General features: G+C 43.8%; 2 protein-coding genes across 3 annotated transcripts in view; one reads left to right on the plus strand and one right to left on the minus strand.

Annotated features, from left to right (window-relative positions):
- LOC140476905 (PRELI domain containing protein 3A-like) overlaps nucleotides 1-1313 on the minus strand; it is a 37361-nt gene extending 36048 nt beyond the window's left edge. The window contains 1 exon segment of the mRNA XM_072569820.1: nucleotides 1157-1313. Within this exon segment, the coding sequence (XP_072425921.1) occupies nucleotides 1157-1188 (32 nt within the window). The 5' untranslated portion in view covers nucleotides 1189-1313.
- Nucleotides 1314-6307: 4994 nt separating this feature from the next.
- The window catches only part of afg3l2 (AFG3-like AAA ATPase 2), a 61612-nt gene continuing 54421 nt past the window's right edge, over nucleotides 6308-13498 (plus strand). Inside the window, exons 1-4 of one of the 2 annotated variants that reach the window (XM_072569819.1) lie at nucleotides 6308-6578; nucleotides 10553-10652; nucleotides 12546-12636; nucleotides 13132-13244. In XM_072569819.1, coding sequence (XP_072425920.1) covers nucleotides 10623-10652; nucleotides 12546-12636; nucleotides 13132-13244 — 234 coding nt within the window. In that variant the 5' untranslated portion in view covers nucleotides 6308-6578; nucleotides 10553-10622. The remainder of the gene's footprint in view (nucleotides 6579-10552; nucleotides 10653-12545; nucleotides 12637-13131; nucleotides 13245-13498) is intronic. The other variant, XM_072569818.1, reaches the window with a different exon arrangement.

The following is a 13498-nucleotide window of genomic DNA, read 5'->3' on the forward strand; positions in this document are numbered from 1 at the left end:
TTTAATTGCAGGAAAGTTTGCTCATGCCGTATTGCATGCTGAATAAGCAATCTGATAACTTAAGGGGCTGTGAAGGAATTTAGAGCTAAGTGCCAAGTTAGAGATCAGTGTCACAACTAAAATGTGACTCCAATGTTTTTGGCTAAAGTTGCTAAGGAGATGCATGCAAATGGGAAATGGGAGGGGGAGAATAGAAGTGTTGGATCTAAATTAATCTCTGAATGAGTCTGTAGACACTGTTTAAGGTGTGCACCTCAAAAAATGCAACTAGATATACCAACAGTCTGAATGCGCTGGCAGTATAACTAGGATCATCACCACATCTGTTCCCAAATAAACAAGGAACTGGCTGGAAAAAACTGGCGAAGCGTGCAATAAACAATTAAATATCTTCCAGTGGGAGTTGTTACTTGTTTTCCACAAAGAGACCCACACAACCCTTTACAAAAAAAGCAGCCCTCCAGTTCTTTCAGCAATGCAGAGTCCCGGGAGCTTATGAGTCTGTAAGGCATATCTCTGCACAAAATTCATCGATTTCTGGAAAATCACAAACTAAACTGCTCAAGCAGATTTAAAGATCGAGTCAGAAACTGCTTCATGTCAACTTCCAGCAGCATCAGGCTGATCCAGTCACAGCAAGTATGGGGCAGGTAGGAATGTCGAACACAGCAGCGTTCCCCCCCCCCAACCAACCCCAAATTATTCCTTCATTCCTGTGACAGGCCAGACTCCCAACTTCCATCTTCCCTTCAGATCAGGCCCCAATCCCCTTCCCTCTCAGGCTCTACCCCAATCCCCTTCCCCCTCAGGCTCTACCCCAATCCCCTTCCCTCTCAGGCTCTACCCCAATCCCCTTCCCTCTCAGGCTCTACCCCAATCCCCTTCCCCCTCAGGCCAGAACGCCCAAGGCCCCCCTCCTCTCCTCGGGCCGGTTCCATTACCCTCCGCCTGAGGCTATACCCCTAACCCACTCACCCTCAGGCCGGAGCATCCCAATCCCCCTTTCCGCCCACGCCACATCTTCCCTCCCCCCAATCATGCTGGAACCACTCTCCCTCTCTTACCAGACCTCCCCACTGGGCATTCCTCAGGCCAGGCCGCCCACTCACCCTCAGGCCTGATTACTATACCCCAGTCCCAGCCCTAGGTGAATTACCTGAAGAGGTGCTCCGAGCTCCAGATCTTCATGGCACCGGAGGCCAGGCCGCACAGTGCCTGGTCCCCGCAGCTTCGCCGTTAGATCTCCACCTGGACCAGGAGCCGAGCGCCTGTCTCCGGGAGACTGTGCCAACACCGCCCCGCCCACTGAGGCGTTCGCGTCATCCCCCTGACAGCTGACGGATGCCCCGCCCATTAACAACGGGCCCCTTGCCCCCAGATTACGTCACCTCCCTGCCTCCTCGCGGCTTCCCCGCCCAGGGACGGCGGTCCCGCCCCAAACTGAGCAATTGTCCCGCCCACCAGTAGCACCCTGTCCCATGGATAGTCCGCCCCCCCCCTTACCCTGAACCCTGTACCCTGTACCCTGTACAGACATTTAACACAGTCATAACGTTCAAAATGACATTCCTCAGAAGTGTCTTGGAGGAGCATGCTTTCAGTGGGTGTCATGCTCGAAGTTATCCAAGATCAGAAGGAAGAGGAGATGTTTAAACCCTAGGAAACATATAATAAGCACGCCTCTTGCCGATGTACTGAGTAAGACATATCGCAACAGGAAAATTAGACGACTGCTTACAGTCCATTAGTGGTTTGCCTGTCTGATTAAATGTCTTGCATTGTGCGTTACAGTTATAAAACGTCTATGTAACATTGACATAACAATATTCCGAAGGAGTACACCCGAAACGTCGACTTCTCCACCTCCTGATGCCGCCTGTGTTCTTCCAGCCTCTTGCCTGTGTACATATCTTAGCAAGTCAAAACGCTCTCATATGCTGACAGTGTTTACTATGTTGTTTACTATGTAACTTGTTGTATTGGGATTTATCTAAGTTTGTACCTTTTTTAAAAAAAATTGCTTAATTTCAGATGCAACTGCCTCACCTTGTATTTCATCCCTTAACGTTTCGGTGTGATATATGTTCGTTGGTCGATCTTCTGACGTGGAATTGTTGGCAATCATTGGACTTCAAAATGTTTCTAGCCAATGAAGTAGGATTCCCGATCAAAAAAGAGAAACAATAGCGAGAAAAAGTATGAGAAACAGCACGAGAAAACAGAAAGACCAATAATGGCAAATACGGTATAGCAAGCTAATGAGAAAGTCCATAGCAGGAGTTTGACTCAATTTAACATTGTTGAGTTTCTGATGACGTAACCGGGCCAAGGGTGAAATGACTGCTATGCGTCATGACGTAAAACGCTACACCTCCATCCAGCATGTATCCAGTTAGCCGCTAGATACTTTGTTGCAGCGTCAGGGAGCGCGGGAGAAATGACAACGACTGGGGGTTGTGCATTTTAAATGTTATGAAATTTATTGTTTTTTAAAATAAAAACGAAGGAAGAAAAAGGGGGGTCCAGACGAAAAGCTTTGCCCCCAAGCGCGCAGCGAGGAGCAGAGACTGGCAATGGTGATCTTGAGGTTCCTGCAAATGCAAGAATGATACGTTACGTTGGATTGTGATACAGGTTATCATGGTCGTGAAGAGATTATTCGTTTGTCTATGAGAGTCAGAGGGGAGTTTTCTGCTGTTCATTCCCTGTATTGATACCATAATATTTGCCTCTCACAGGAGATTGCAGTCGAAGAGGAGAGGGAGTGAGTTAGTCGTTTGAGTTCGTTGCATCGCGTCAAAGCAGCAGTCTTGGTGGACTATGTGATCTTTGCTTTTTATTAAACTAATGATTTTGTACTAGTCGATTAAAAATATTAACCTCGGTAGAAACATGTTAAAAATGTTTCTTACCATGAATTTGCATTCACATTATTACAGGTAAAAACAATGACTGCAGATGCTGGAAACCAGAGTCTAGATTAGAGTGGTGCTGGAAAAGCACAGCCGTTCAGGCAGCATCCGAGGAGCAGTAAAATCGACATTCCTGATGAAGGTACTGGATTAGTGGTGCTGGAAGAGCACAGCAGTTCAGGCAGCATCCAACGAACAGCGAAATCGACGTTTCGGGCAAAAGCCCTTCACCCGAAACGTCGATTTCGCTGCTCGTTGGATGCTGCCTGAACTGCTGTGCTCTTCCAGCACCATTAATCCAGTATTTGGTTTCCAGCATCTGCAGTCATTGCTTTTACCCCATTCCTGATGAAGGGCTTTTGCCCGAAACGTCGATTTTACTGCTCCTCGGATGCTGCCTGAACGGCTGAGCTTTTCCAGCACCACTCTAATCTAGATTCACATTATTTCAGTCTATCTTGGGATAGTGTACACCGTATCTGCTCGAGTAATAGACTAGTTTTTAAGGTTAACGTTTTGCGGTCGATTATTACATGGATACTGGTTCAAAGTTTGGGAGAAGATTTGTAGCTCGGGTGCTCGTTGTTGTGGTTCTGTTCGCCGAGCTGGGAATTTGTGTTGCAAACGTTTCGTCCCCTGTCTAGGTGACATCCTCTTCACTGGAGGCTCCCAAGCACTGAGGATGTCACCTAGTCAGGGGACGAAACGTTTGCAACACAAATTCCCAGCTCGGCGAACAGAACCACAACAATGGATACTGGTTTTGAGGGGTTGGAATTCATACGTATCATTCGCAGAAGCCCAATTGATGTCGAAACAAATGAAGAAAAAAAAAGCGATTATGGTAATTCTGAAAACCCGGAGCAGAGAACAACTGCCAGCGTGCTGGAATATGGGGAGTGGAGCGGAACAACCGGCAGACTGGAACGCTGGAGCGGGATGTGACGGCCGGCACACTGACTCATATCTGTGAAGAACTAGGGGCGACCTTTACACAAGATATATGGAAAATTCCAGATTATGTGACCAAAAATTGGGGTCGACCTTTTACATGAGATCGATTATTACCCGAGTACACACGGTATGCCTGCAGAACTATGTCACAACCTCATCTCCAAAGTGTGGTTACAAACAATTCATCCAGAATTCTACTACTCCATTCTCTTTTACTTAACTTTATCAATATGGGTTGCATGTTCCTGCAATCTCTTAAATCATGTTTACATTTTAACTCCATTAGAATGTGTTAAAAGTGATGCTCATTTAGGGGGCTGGTGTGGGTACGATGGACTAAACAGTCTCCTGTGCCATTGTACTTCTGTGATTCTGAAATTACTTTCTAAACACTGCCATTCCACCTTTGCCCTCCGTGCATTGGGAAGTCGTGTCGCGCTGTTCAGGACATTGGTTCCACAACTGTTGGAATATTGTGTGCAATTCTGCTCTCCCTGCTACAGGAAGGATGTTGTGAAACTTGAAAGGGTTCAGAAAATATTTACAAGGATGTTGCTAAGGTTTGAGGGTTGAGCTATAGGAAGCGGTTGAATAGGCTGGGGCTATTTCTCTAGAGTATCGGAGGCTGGGGGGGGGGGGGGGGGAGCTGACCTTATAAAATCATGACAAGCGTGGAACGGGGAAGTGGGCAAGGTCTTTTTCCTGGGGTGGGGAAGACTAAAACCAGAGGGCATAGGTTTAGGGTGAGAGGGGAAAGATTTAAAAGGGACTAAAGGGGCAACTATTCCACGCAGAGAGTGGTGCGTGTACAGAATGAGGTGCTAGAGGAGGTAGTGGGGGCTGGTACGGATGTAACATTTAAAAGGCATTTGGAGGGGTATGTGAATAGGAAGGGTTCAGAGGGATATGGGTTAAATGCTGGTAAATGGGACTAAATTTATATAGAATATTTGGTCAAAATGGACAAGTTGGACCGAAGGGTCTGTTTCCACGCTGTGACTTCTACCTCTGCCCACTCCACCGTATCTGTTCTGAAAAGTGTGGAATGTTACGTTTTTTCTAGCTTTCTTATTTATGTTTGATATTCTTTGCCTTTTATCTAACAGTATTTTTGTTTCTTATTAGATAAATGCCTTTCCTCCCCTTTAATCCTGAACAATATTTAAGTTAGTCATCAGACACAAAGATATACGCTGTTTAATGATGTCAAGAATTAGTAATTTTAAGGTGTCGGTTTCGAGGTCGAATGATAAAACCAAAACCTCTGGAAATATCAGGGTTAGGTACTGTGAGATTTCTAAGGAAGATTGTGCCAAATTGTCTACGTATTCTTTGGAACGGGACCAATCAGACTTAAACACACACAATAGAAACACGAGGAAAAATGTTTTACCCAAGTGTTTACGATCTGGAATGAACTATTTGGGAACCTGGTGGCAAGTTCAATCATGGCGATCAAGAGGGAATCGAAATCCTAGCTGAAAAGGGAGTACAAAGTTAAAGAGAAAGAAGTACTGGGTGAACGGCTGAGATAGACGGGATAAGAGAGTTTTGAGAAGGTAGGCGGGATTGAATGCCTTCATTCTGGATTAGTGGTGCTGGAAGAGCACAGCAGTTCAGGCAGCATCCAAGGAGCAGCTGAACTGCTGTGCTCTTCCAGCACCACTAATCCAGAATCTGGTTTCCATCATCTGCAGTAATTGTTTTTACCTTGAATGCCTTCATCCCATGCCGTAACAATTCTGTAAAATCCCTTGCATCCGCTGTCTAATACAACTATGATGTTATAAATTCTCTACTGACTGAAAATATTTTTCCTGCAGTTTGCAGTGACGTTGTAGTTGGACTATTTTAGGACATTTTATTTGATAAGTGCAAAACCGACCTACATGAGCGTGTTGGTAAAACAGTCGTGTGAGAACACCTTGCCCCACTTACACTAGCATACCAGCTCTATTTACGGACCTGTGAAAATCGAAAAACTTGAAGTGGGCAATTTGAAAATCCAAGCATACTTGTATTTAAATCCAGGTCAAAGAACAACAAAAGAAAATCAATTGAATTCCAGATTGTTAGATGAGGTTGTTGTCTCACCTTTTCTGGCGATGATAATTCTTATTGCCAACATACCATCACGATGTGGCTGAGCACAAGGGGAGAGCAGGGATCACTGAGCAACTTCGTCATCGGGTGACAAGAGTATGAAATCGTAGGAATCGAGCAAATAAATAACGAAGAAAAGACAAGTAAAGAAGATACAGAGACACACGGACGGGCACAAACAGCAGCACTGGCACAAACAGTATAAGAGAAAGGACATAGCAAACTGGCGCTGCAGTTGGGGAAGAAAGTTCCCCCTGACGTTGTTGCAAACAGTGACGTAACTGTGCGGAGAACACGTGACGAAGAGGGTTGAGGCGACGCCATGACGCAATCGCGCTTGATCACGCCCACAATGACGCTGGGCGACAGCCCTGTAGGGGGAGGGGTCGCGGTGGCGGCTGCAGCCTCAGCCTCGGGATTTCTGCTCGTTGCTTAAAACATCGCCGACGCGGACCCTGAGCTGGACAGGTGACAGGAGACAGGAGAGAGGAGGAAAAGAGAGGGGCAATCAGCAGGCGGATGGCGCACCGCTATACCGTGCTGGCCCGCTGCTGCCGAGGCTTGTATAAAAGTTTGGGCCCTCAGCGCAGCAGCCGAGCCTGGAGGCCGGTGAGTGAGTGAGTGAGTGAGTGAGCGGGCCGGGCTTTAACCAGGGTCGGGCGGCGTGTTTACACAGGCAACAACAACAACCACCAGCCCGCCCTTCGCTCAGCGCAATACCACCGGGCTGTTACTGTTTAAAACGCGTGCCTGCCTGATACCGACAGGCTTTAACGTCATGGACACGTGTGACGTGAATCTGTTTAGTCATAGAGATGGACAGCATGGGAACAGACCCTTGGGTCCATGCCGACCAGATATCCCAACCTAATCTAGTCCCAACCTAATCTAGTCCCAACCTAATCTAGTCCCAACCTAATCTAGACCCACCTGCCAGCACTGGGCCCATATCCCTCCAAACCCTCCCTGTCCATATACCCATCCAAATGCCTCTTAAATGTTGCAATTGTATCAGCCTCCACCACTTCCTCTGGCAGCTCATTCCATACACGTACCACCCTCTGCGTGAAAAAGTTGCCCCTTAGGTCTCTCTTATACCTTCCCCCTCTCACCCTAAACCTATGCCCTCTAGTTCTGGACTCCCCGACCCCAGGGAAAAGACTTTGTCTATTTACCCAATCCATGCCCCTCATAATTTTCCAACGTCTATGAGGTCACCCCTCAGCCTCCAACACTCCAGGGAAAACAGCCCCAGCCTGTTCAGCCTCTCCCTCTATAGCTCAAACCCTCCAACCCTGGCAACATCCTTGTAAATCTCTTCTGAACCCTTTCAAGTTTCACAACATCTTTCCTATAGGAAGGAGACCAGAATTGCACACAATATTCCAACAGTGGCCTAACCAATGTCCTGTACAGCTGCAACATGACCTCCCAAGTCTGACCAATAAAGGAAAGCATACCAAACGCCGCCTTCACTATCCTATCTACCTGCGACTCCACTTTCAAGGAGCTATGAACCTGCACTCCCTAGGACCTTACCATTAAGTGTATAAATCCTGCTAAGATTTGCTTCCCCAAAATGCAGCACCTTGCATTTATCTGAATTAAACTCGATCTGCCACTTCTCAGCCCATTGGCCCATCTGGTCAAGATCCTCTGGTAATCTGAGGTAACCCTCTTCACTGTCCGCTACACCTCCAATTTTGGTGTCATCTGCAAACTTCCTAACTGTACCTCTTTTGCTTGCATCCAAATCATTTATGTAAATGACAAAATTGTAGTGTTAGATCATAATACACTCCCCCACCTTATCGTAGAACCCCTACAGCTTAGAAGCAGGCTTTTCAGCCCATCAAGTCCACACTGAGCCTCCGAAGAGCATCCCACCCAGACCCACTCTCACCTACTGTACGCCCTGTAACCCTGTGTTGCCCATGGCTAATTCACCTAACCTGCACATCCTTTAACACCAAGCGCAATTTAGTTTGGCCAATGTGCACAACCTTTGGACTGTGGAGGAAACCCACACCGAAACAGGTTGGGGAGAATCTGCGAACTCTACACTGGCAGTCGCCCAAGGGTAGAACCGAGCCCAGGTCCCTGGAGGTGAGGCAGCACCAATTCTAACAAACATCAGATAATGCCTTACCAAGACTATGCCAAACAATGTAATTTCGTTTGTAGTTGTGACAGGATGATTTCTACCAACCCTGATATGAATGCCACCTTGCTGAAGTTTGCAAGACATTTTGATCAAGCCATTTGAATATACTGCAATTTTGTAACATAGATTTCTAGATTATACATGCAAAGTAGTGTACAGATATCTTATAAGTCACCTGCTAGGTCTTAACTGGAGTGTAGGTCTTAACTGGAGTGTTCAGTTATTCTGGGCTCCACACTTCAGAAAGCAAATTGGATAAGATGTCGTTAGAGAGCATTTTGGTGACATGGAGAGAGGAGAGCCTGGCATTAGTTGGAAACATAGCAGCTCTTGTCCCTGTGACTGAGGTTCAGGTATAATGTCCACTCCAGGGCTTGAAGACAAAACTAATGCTGACACTTCAATGCAGTACTGTTAGGAAATTAACTATTGGCAGGCACCATCTGTTAGATGAAGAATTCAACCAAGGCCCTCACTATAGGCTGTTGGATGTGAAACGTCCATGATTATTATTTGCAAGTAGAAAATGGCAGTTATCTCTGGTGCCCTGGTCAATATTTATCTCTCGATCAATATTACAGATTGTGTGCTGTCATCACATTGCTTTATATGAGAGCTAGCTGAGTGCACTTTAGCTGCCATGTTTTCTGCATTCCCAAAGTGACCATGCTTTACACAGGAACTAGGTGCAGGAATAGGCAATCTGGCCCTTCGAGCCCGTTCTGCGATTTAATAAGATCATGGCTAATCTTTTCGTGGCCTCAGCTCCACTTACCCAACCTCTCACCATAATCCTTAATTCCTTTACTATTCAAAAATTGTCTATCTTAGCTTTAAAAACATGTACTGAGAAAGCCTCAACCACTTCACTGGGCAGAGAATTCCATGGATTCACAACTCTGTGAGTGAAGAGGTTCCATCTCAATTTGGTCCTAAATCTGCTGCCCTGAATCTGCCCCCTTGACCTAGTTTCTCCTGCCAATGGAAACATCCTCTCTACTTTTATCTTTTCTATTCCCTTCATAATTTTCTATGTTTCCATAAGATGCCCCCACCCCCCATTCTTCTAGATTCCAATGAATATAATCCCAGCCTACTCAGTCTCTCTCCATGAGCCAAGCCCCTCAATTCTGGAGTCAACCCAGTGAACTTTCTCTGCACCCCTTTCTAATGCCAGCACATTCTTTCTCAAGTACTAGGCCACTTTTGGAATATTGTGTGCAATTCTGGTCTCCCTCCTATAGGCAGAATGTTGTGAAACTTGAAAAGATTCAGAAAAGATTTACAAAGATGTTGCCAGAGTCGGAGGGTCTGAGCTAGAGGGAGAGGCTGAATAGGCAGTGGCCGTTTTCTCTGGAGCACTGGAGGCTGAGGGGTGACCTTATAAAGGTTTATAAAATTGTGAGGGGCATGGATTGCGTAAATAGGTAAGGTCTTTTCCCTGTGGTGGGGAATCCAGAACTAGAGGGCATAGGTTTAGGGTTAGAGGGGAAAGATATAAAAGGGGTGTAAGGGGCAACCTTTTCATGCAAAGGGTGGTGTGTGTATGGAATGAGCTGCCAGGGGAAGTGGTGAAGGCTGGTATAGTTAGAACATTCAAAAGGCATGTGGATGGGTATATGAATAGGAAGGGTTTGGAGGGATATGGGCCAAATGTTGGCAAGTGGGAGTAGATTAATTTAGGTATCTGGTCGGCATGGGCGAGTTGGACCAAAGGATCTCAAGTCTTTTGAATGTTATAATTGTACCAACCTCCTCTAGTTTCTCTGGCAGCTCATTTCGGACATGCACCACCCTCTGCATGAAAATGTTTCCACTTAGGTCCCTTTTAAGTCTTTCTCCTCTCATCCTAAATCTATGCCCTGTCATTTTGGACTCCCCTACCTTGGGAACAAGACCTTGACTATTCATTCTATACACGTCCTTCACAATTTAATAAACCTCTGCAAAGGTCACCCCTCAGCCTTTGATGCTTCAGGGAAAACAGCCCCAGCCTATTCAGCATCTCCCTATAGCTCAAACTCTCCAACCTGGCAACATCCTTGTAAATCTTTTCTGCACCCTTTCAAGTTTCACAATATCTTTCCTATAGCAGGGAGACCAGATGCTAGCGTGGAAAGCAAATAGCTTACATTTCTCTATTTGGCTTAAGTTCTTCATTACTGTGTTACTTGGTATTGCTAAAAAATAACTACTGTTGGCTTGTACAGCTTGCCTTGCACTATCTCCATTTAATGCAAAACATTTGTGAGGAGTTCAAGACTTTCAAGTTGCAACTTCCTCTATGCTAATAACTGTGTGTACGATTAATGCACTGGATCCCATGTTAAAGTGTTACCCTTGAAGGTGTGAGTAAGATGATATGATGACATATAGTATGTTCTCAACATTCTCTGTTGCATTGTATGGTTTCTTGCAGTTTTCGTGTTGCACAAACTATTGTGTGGGCTCCGGTAAAAGCAGCCTACTATCAAATGTTCTAGGAATCTATGGACGACTCTGCTCACGACCACCAAAAGGTGAGTTATTTTGAAATTCTAACTACATTTGTAATTGCTGTAGTCGTATTTAGTCCGTTTCCCCTCACACCTCCATTTAATTCTGAATTTTTTTTCTATTTCTCAAATTATTTATAAACTGATATTGGAGTTAAATCACAGGTTTGGATCTGCATTTTTTAAATTGAGTTAATGGAAGTTGTGGACTGTCAGGCATTTTTCTACATGGTGGGACAAGTTACCCCGTAGACTCCTGAGATGCAGTTTTCAATAATTAATTTCAGAACTTATGGCCAGGATCAGGATGCTTCCTGATCCACCATCTGAGGATATTGTAAAGATGTCCAAGAAAAGAGCAAAAAAAATTAAATCTGCATATGTGTACTGAATATCAAGATGTAAAGATGTGCAGTTGCTTGTTTGCTGATTACCCAAGTCTGGAAGGAGCAGTTCCTGAGGTATACTGTGTAGACTTCAGATCTTGGAAATTTGTATAACAGTCTTCCATTTGCATATAGCCTGATGTGAGTCTCTTTGTAAAGCAGACAGACTGCACTGAATGGTAAAGTGGAAATAAAACACGTGTAGATTTCTGTTTCTGCCATGCCATCCTGTCACCAGATGTTTAGAGGTGCTACTGAAACTGGCAAAAGGTGGCAAGTAGTGTTCTACAGGCAGGACTACTGGAACTGTTGCTATTAACCATTTAGAACAAGATCCGTTGTTGGCAGTTGCCATTTTATCACTTTGCAGTAACATGATGTTAACCTGTGTCTATGCATGTGCAGTCATTGCACCACCTTGCAGTGATATTAAAAATAAAAATAAAAAAATTAAAAATAAAAATAGCCTTTAAAATACAACAACTTGTTTTTAATATTTTCTTTGTTATGCCTTGTCTTTTTTTCAGATTGCTAAGCAAGTATGAGTTGGTAATAGCTAAATTGGAAAATTAAATTAATTTTACAAGCAGAAATCAAAATTGTGCTCCCTGGATAGTAAGGGCATCAGGAGCGTTGGTACATTACCATTTAGATCACACACTAACCTGGTAAATGCATATGTGATTTTTCCTAGAATTCTGCACTAGCAGCACTATGGTTATACCTTTACCACATGGGCTTCAGCAGATCACAAAGGATGGGTGGTTAATCCTCACACCCTTGAATGAATAAAAAGAATCCTGCTGAATTGTTGCTGAAATCTAAAATGGTCCACTGTAAAACTTAAAACTTTTGCTGAAAACTTATTAAGTTGACAGTGGATTACAATTTTTTTCACTTCTTGTATTTGAGTAAAACACTTTACATTGGCTAATATGTTTCTCAGTATATTTACTCTGGATTTATCAATCCTGATTTTTAAAATGGTAAAAAAAATTTCAAAGTGTAGGGACTAAGTTGTCATGGCTAGCATAATTCTACACTTTTTAATAACTCAAAATCACCTTTTTTTCACTTAAAGATTTGCTAATGATTCCAAGAGTGTTTAAAATATGTAGGTAAATCACCTAGTTTTGAGATGAGTGGAGTTTGGGTTGCGTTGATAAGTAAACGAGAACAAGATTAAGAGCTAATCCACCTTGGGCAATCTACAGGTTCTCCACCACAGCACCAGTATTTAAGCATAAGTACTGTATGCATTCCCATAGGAGTCCCACTAAGATTGCTCTAAATTAAACTGCATCCCAACACAAGGCTGAGTCGAATGTAGAAAATGCTGGAGAAATTCAGGTCTCCAGCATTTGTGGGGAGAGAAATGGTGTTAAAAGTTTTGAGTTGAACGTAACTTTTTCAGTACTGAATCATGTATTTTCCTGTGTCGACCCTTCTAGATAACTAGAAAAGCTTAACTTTGCTCATTCTGTAAGTAGTTCTTAAGCTGACTTTTATATTAACATTTTCAAACATATAGAGTTTTGTTTTAGGTTTTGAAAAATATTTTCCAAACAAAAAGTCCAGAAGCACAAGTGAATCATCTAATGGATCATCCAGTGAGGCGAAAGGTAGTTTATTAAGATCATATCATAATTTCTAAATGATTTGCACAAATTTATAATTTTTATTTATGTTAAAATGGTGACATAGAAAGACTGGTTTCCTACAGTATATTACACTTGTAAGCAACTATTCCCATTACATAATTTGCACTGTAGTTGCATTCATTAATTCTGTACATGCCATTCTGCTATAATGTGACAGTTGTGTTCCTCAGCAACCTTGTGCTATAGGAAATTATGCTGTAGAAGATCACTAATAGAAAATCGCTGTAAAATTTGTGTTATCCAAAGAACATCCATAATTTGTCAGTCGTTATAGCCAGGTTGCACTGTTGAATAGCGTGTTATCGCAAAACAACCTGTAAGTCTTTCTGACTAGCTAAAAGCAGTCAGTTTTTTTCACCATTCTCATTGCATGTTCACAAGGTATGCAAACCTAAATACTTAAAAATGGAATCTGGACAGTTTCTCATTGACAGCAACTTATTGCATATTCCACAGAAGCAAAATCCACAAATTCTCAACGTTCAGGGAGCAATGGTGCTGGTGGAGGAAGTGGAGGAAAAAAAGGAGGCAGAAAAGATGAATCTACCTGGTGGACCAGATTACAGAAGGTAATTTTAAGAGTATTAATTCAAGGATGTTGTTGCACTGAATGGGCTGTTGTTTTACTGCCCATCCCTAATTCCTTTTGAGAAGGTGGTGAACTATCACCTTGAATCATTCTAGTCCATTTGAGGTAGCTACATCCACAATACTTTTAGTGAGGGAGTTCTAGGATTTTCACCAAGCCATCTTGGTTGTTTTAGACCATAGTGATCGTGAGTTTTAAAGAGCACTTCTGTAGTACAGCTTGAAGATGAAGATG

The sequence above is a fragment of the Chiloscyllium punctatum genome, chromosome 5 (assembly GCF_047496795.1).
Source record: "Chiloscyllium punctatum isolate Juve2018m chromosome 5, sChiPun1.3, whole genome shotgun sequence".
Classification (NCBI taxonomy): Eukaryota; Metazoa; Chordata; class Chondrichthyes; order Orectolobiformes; family Hemiscylliidae; genus Chiloscyllium; species Chiloscyllium punctatum.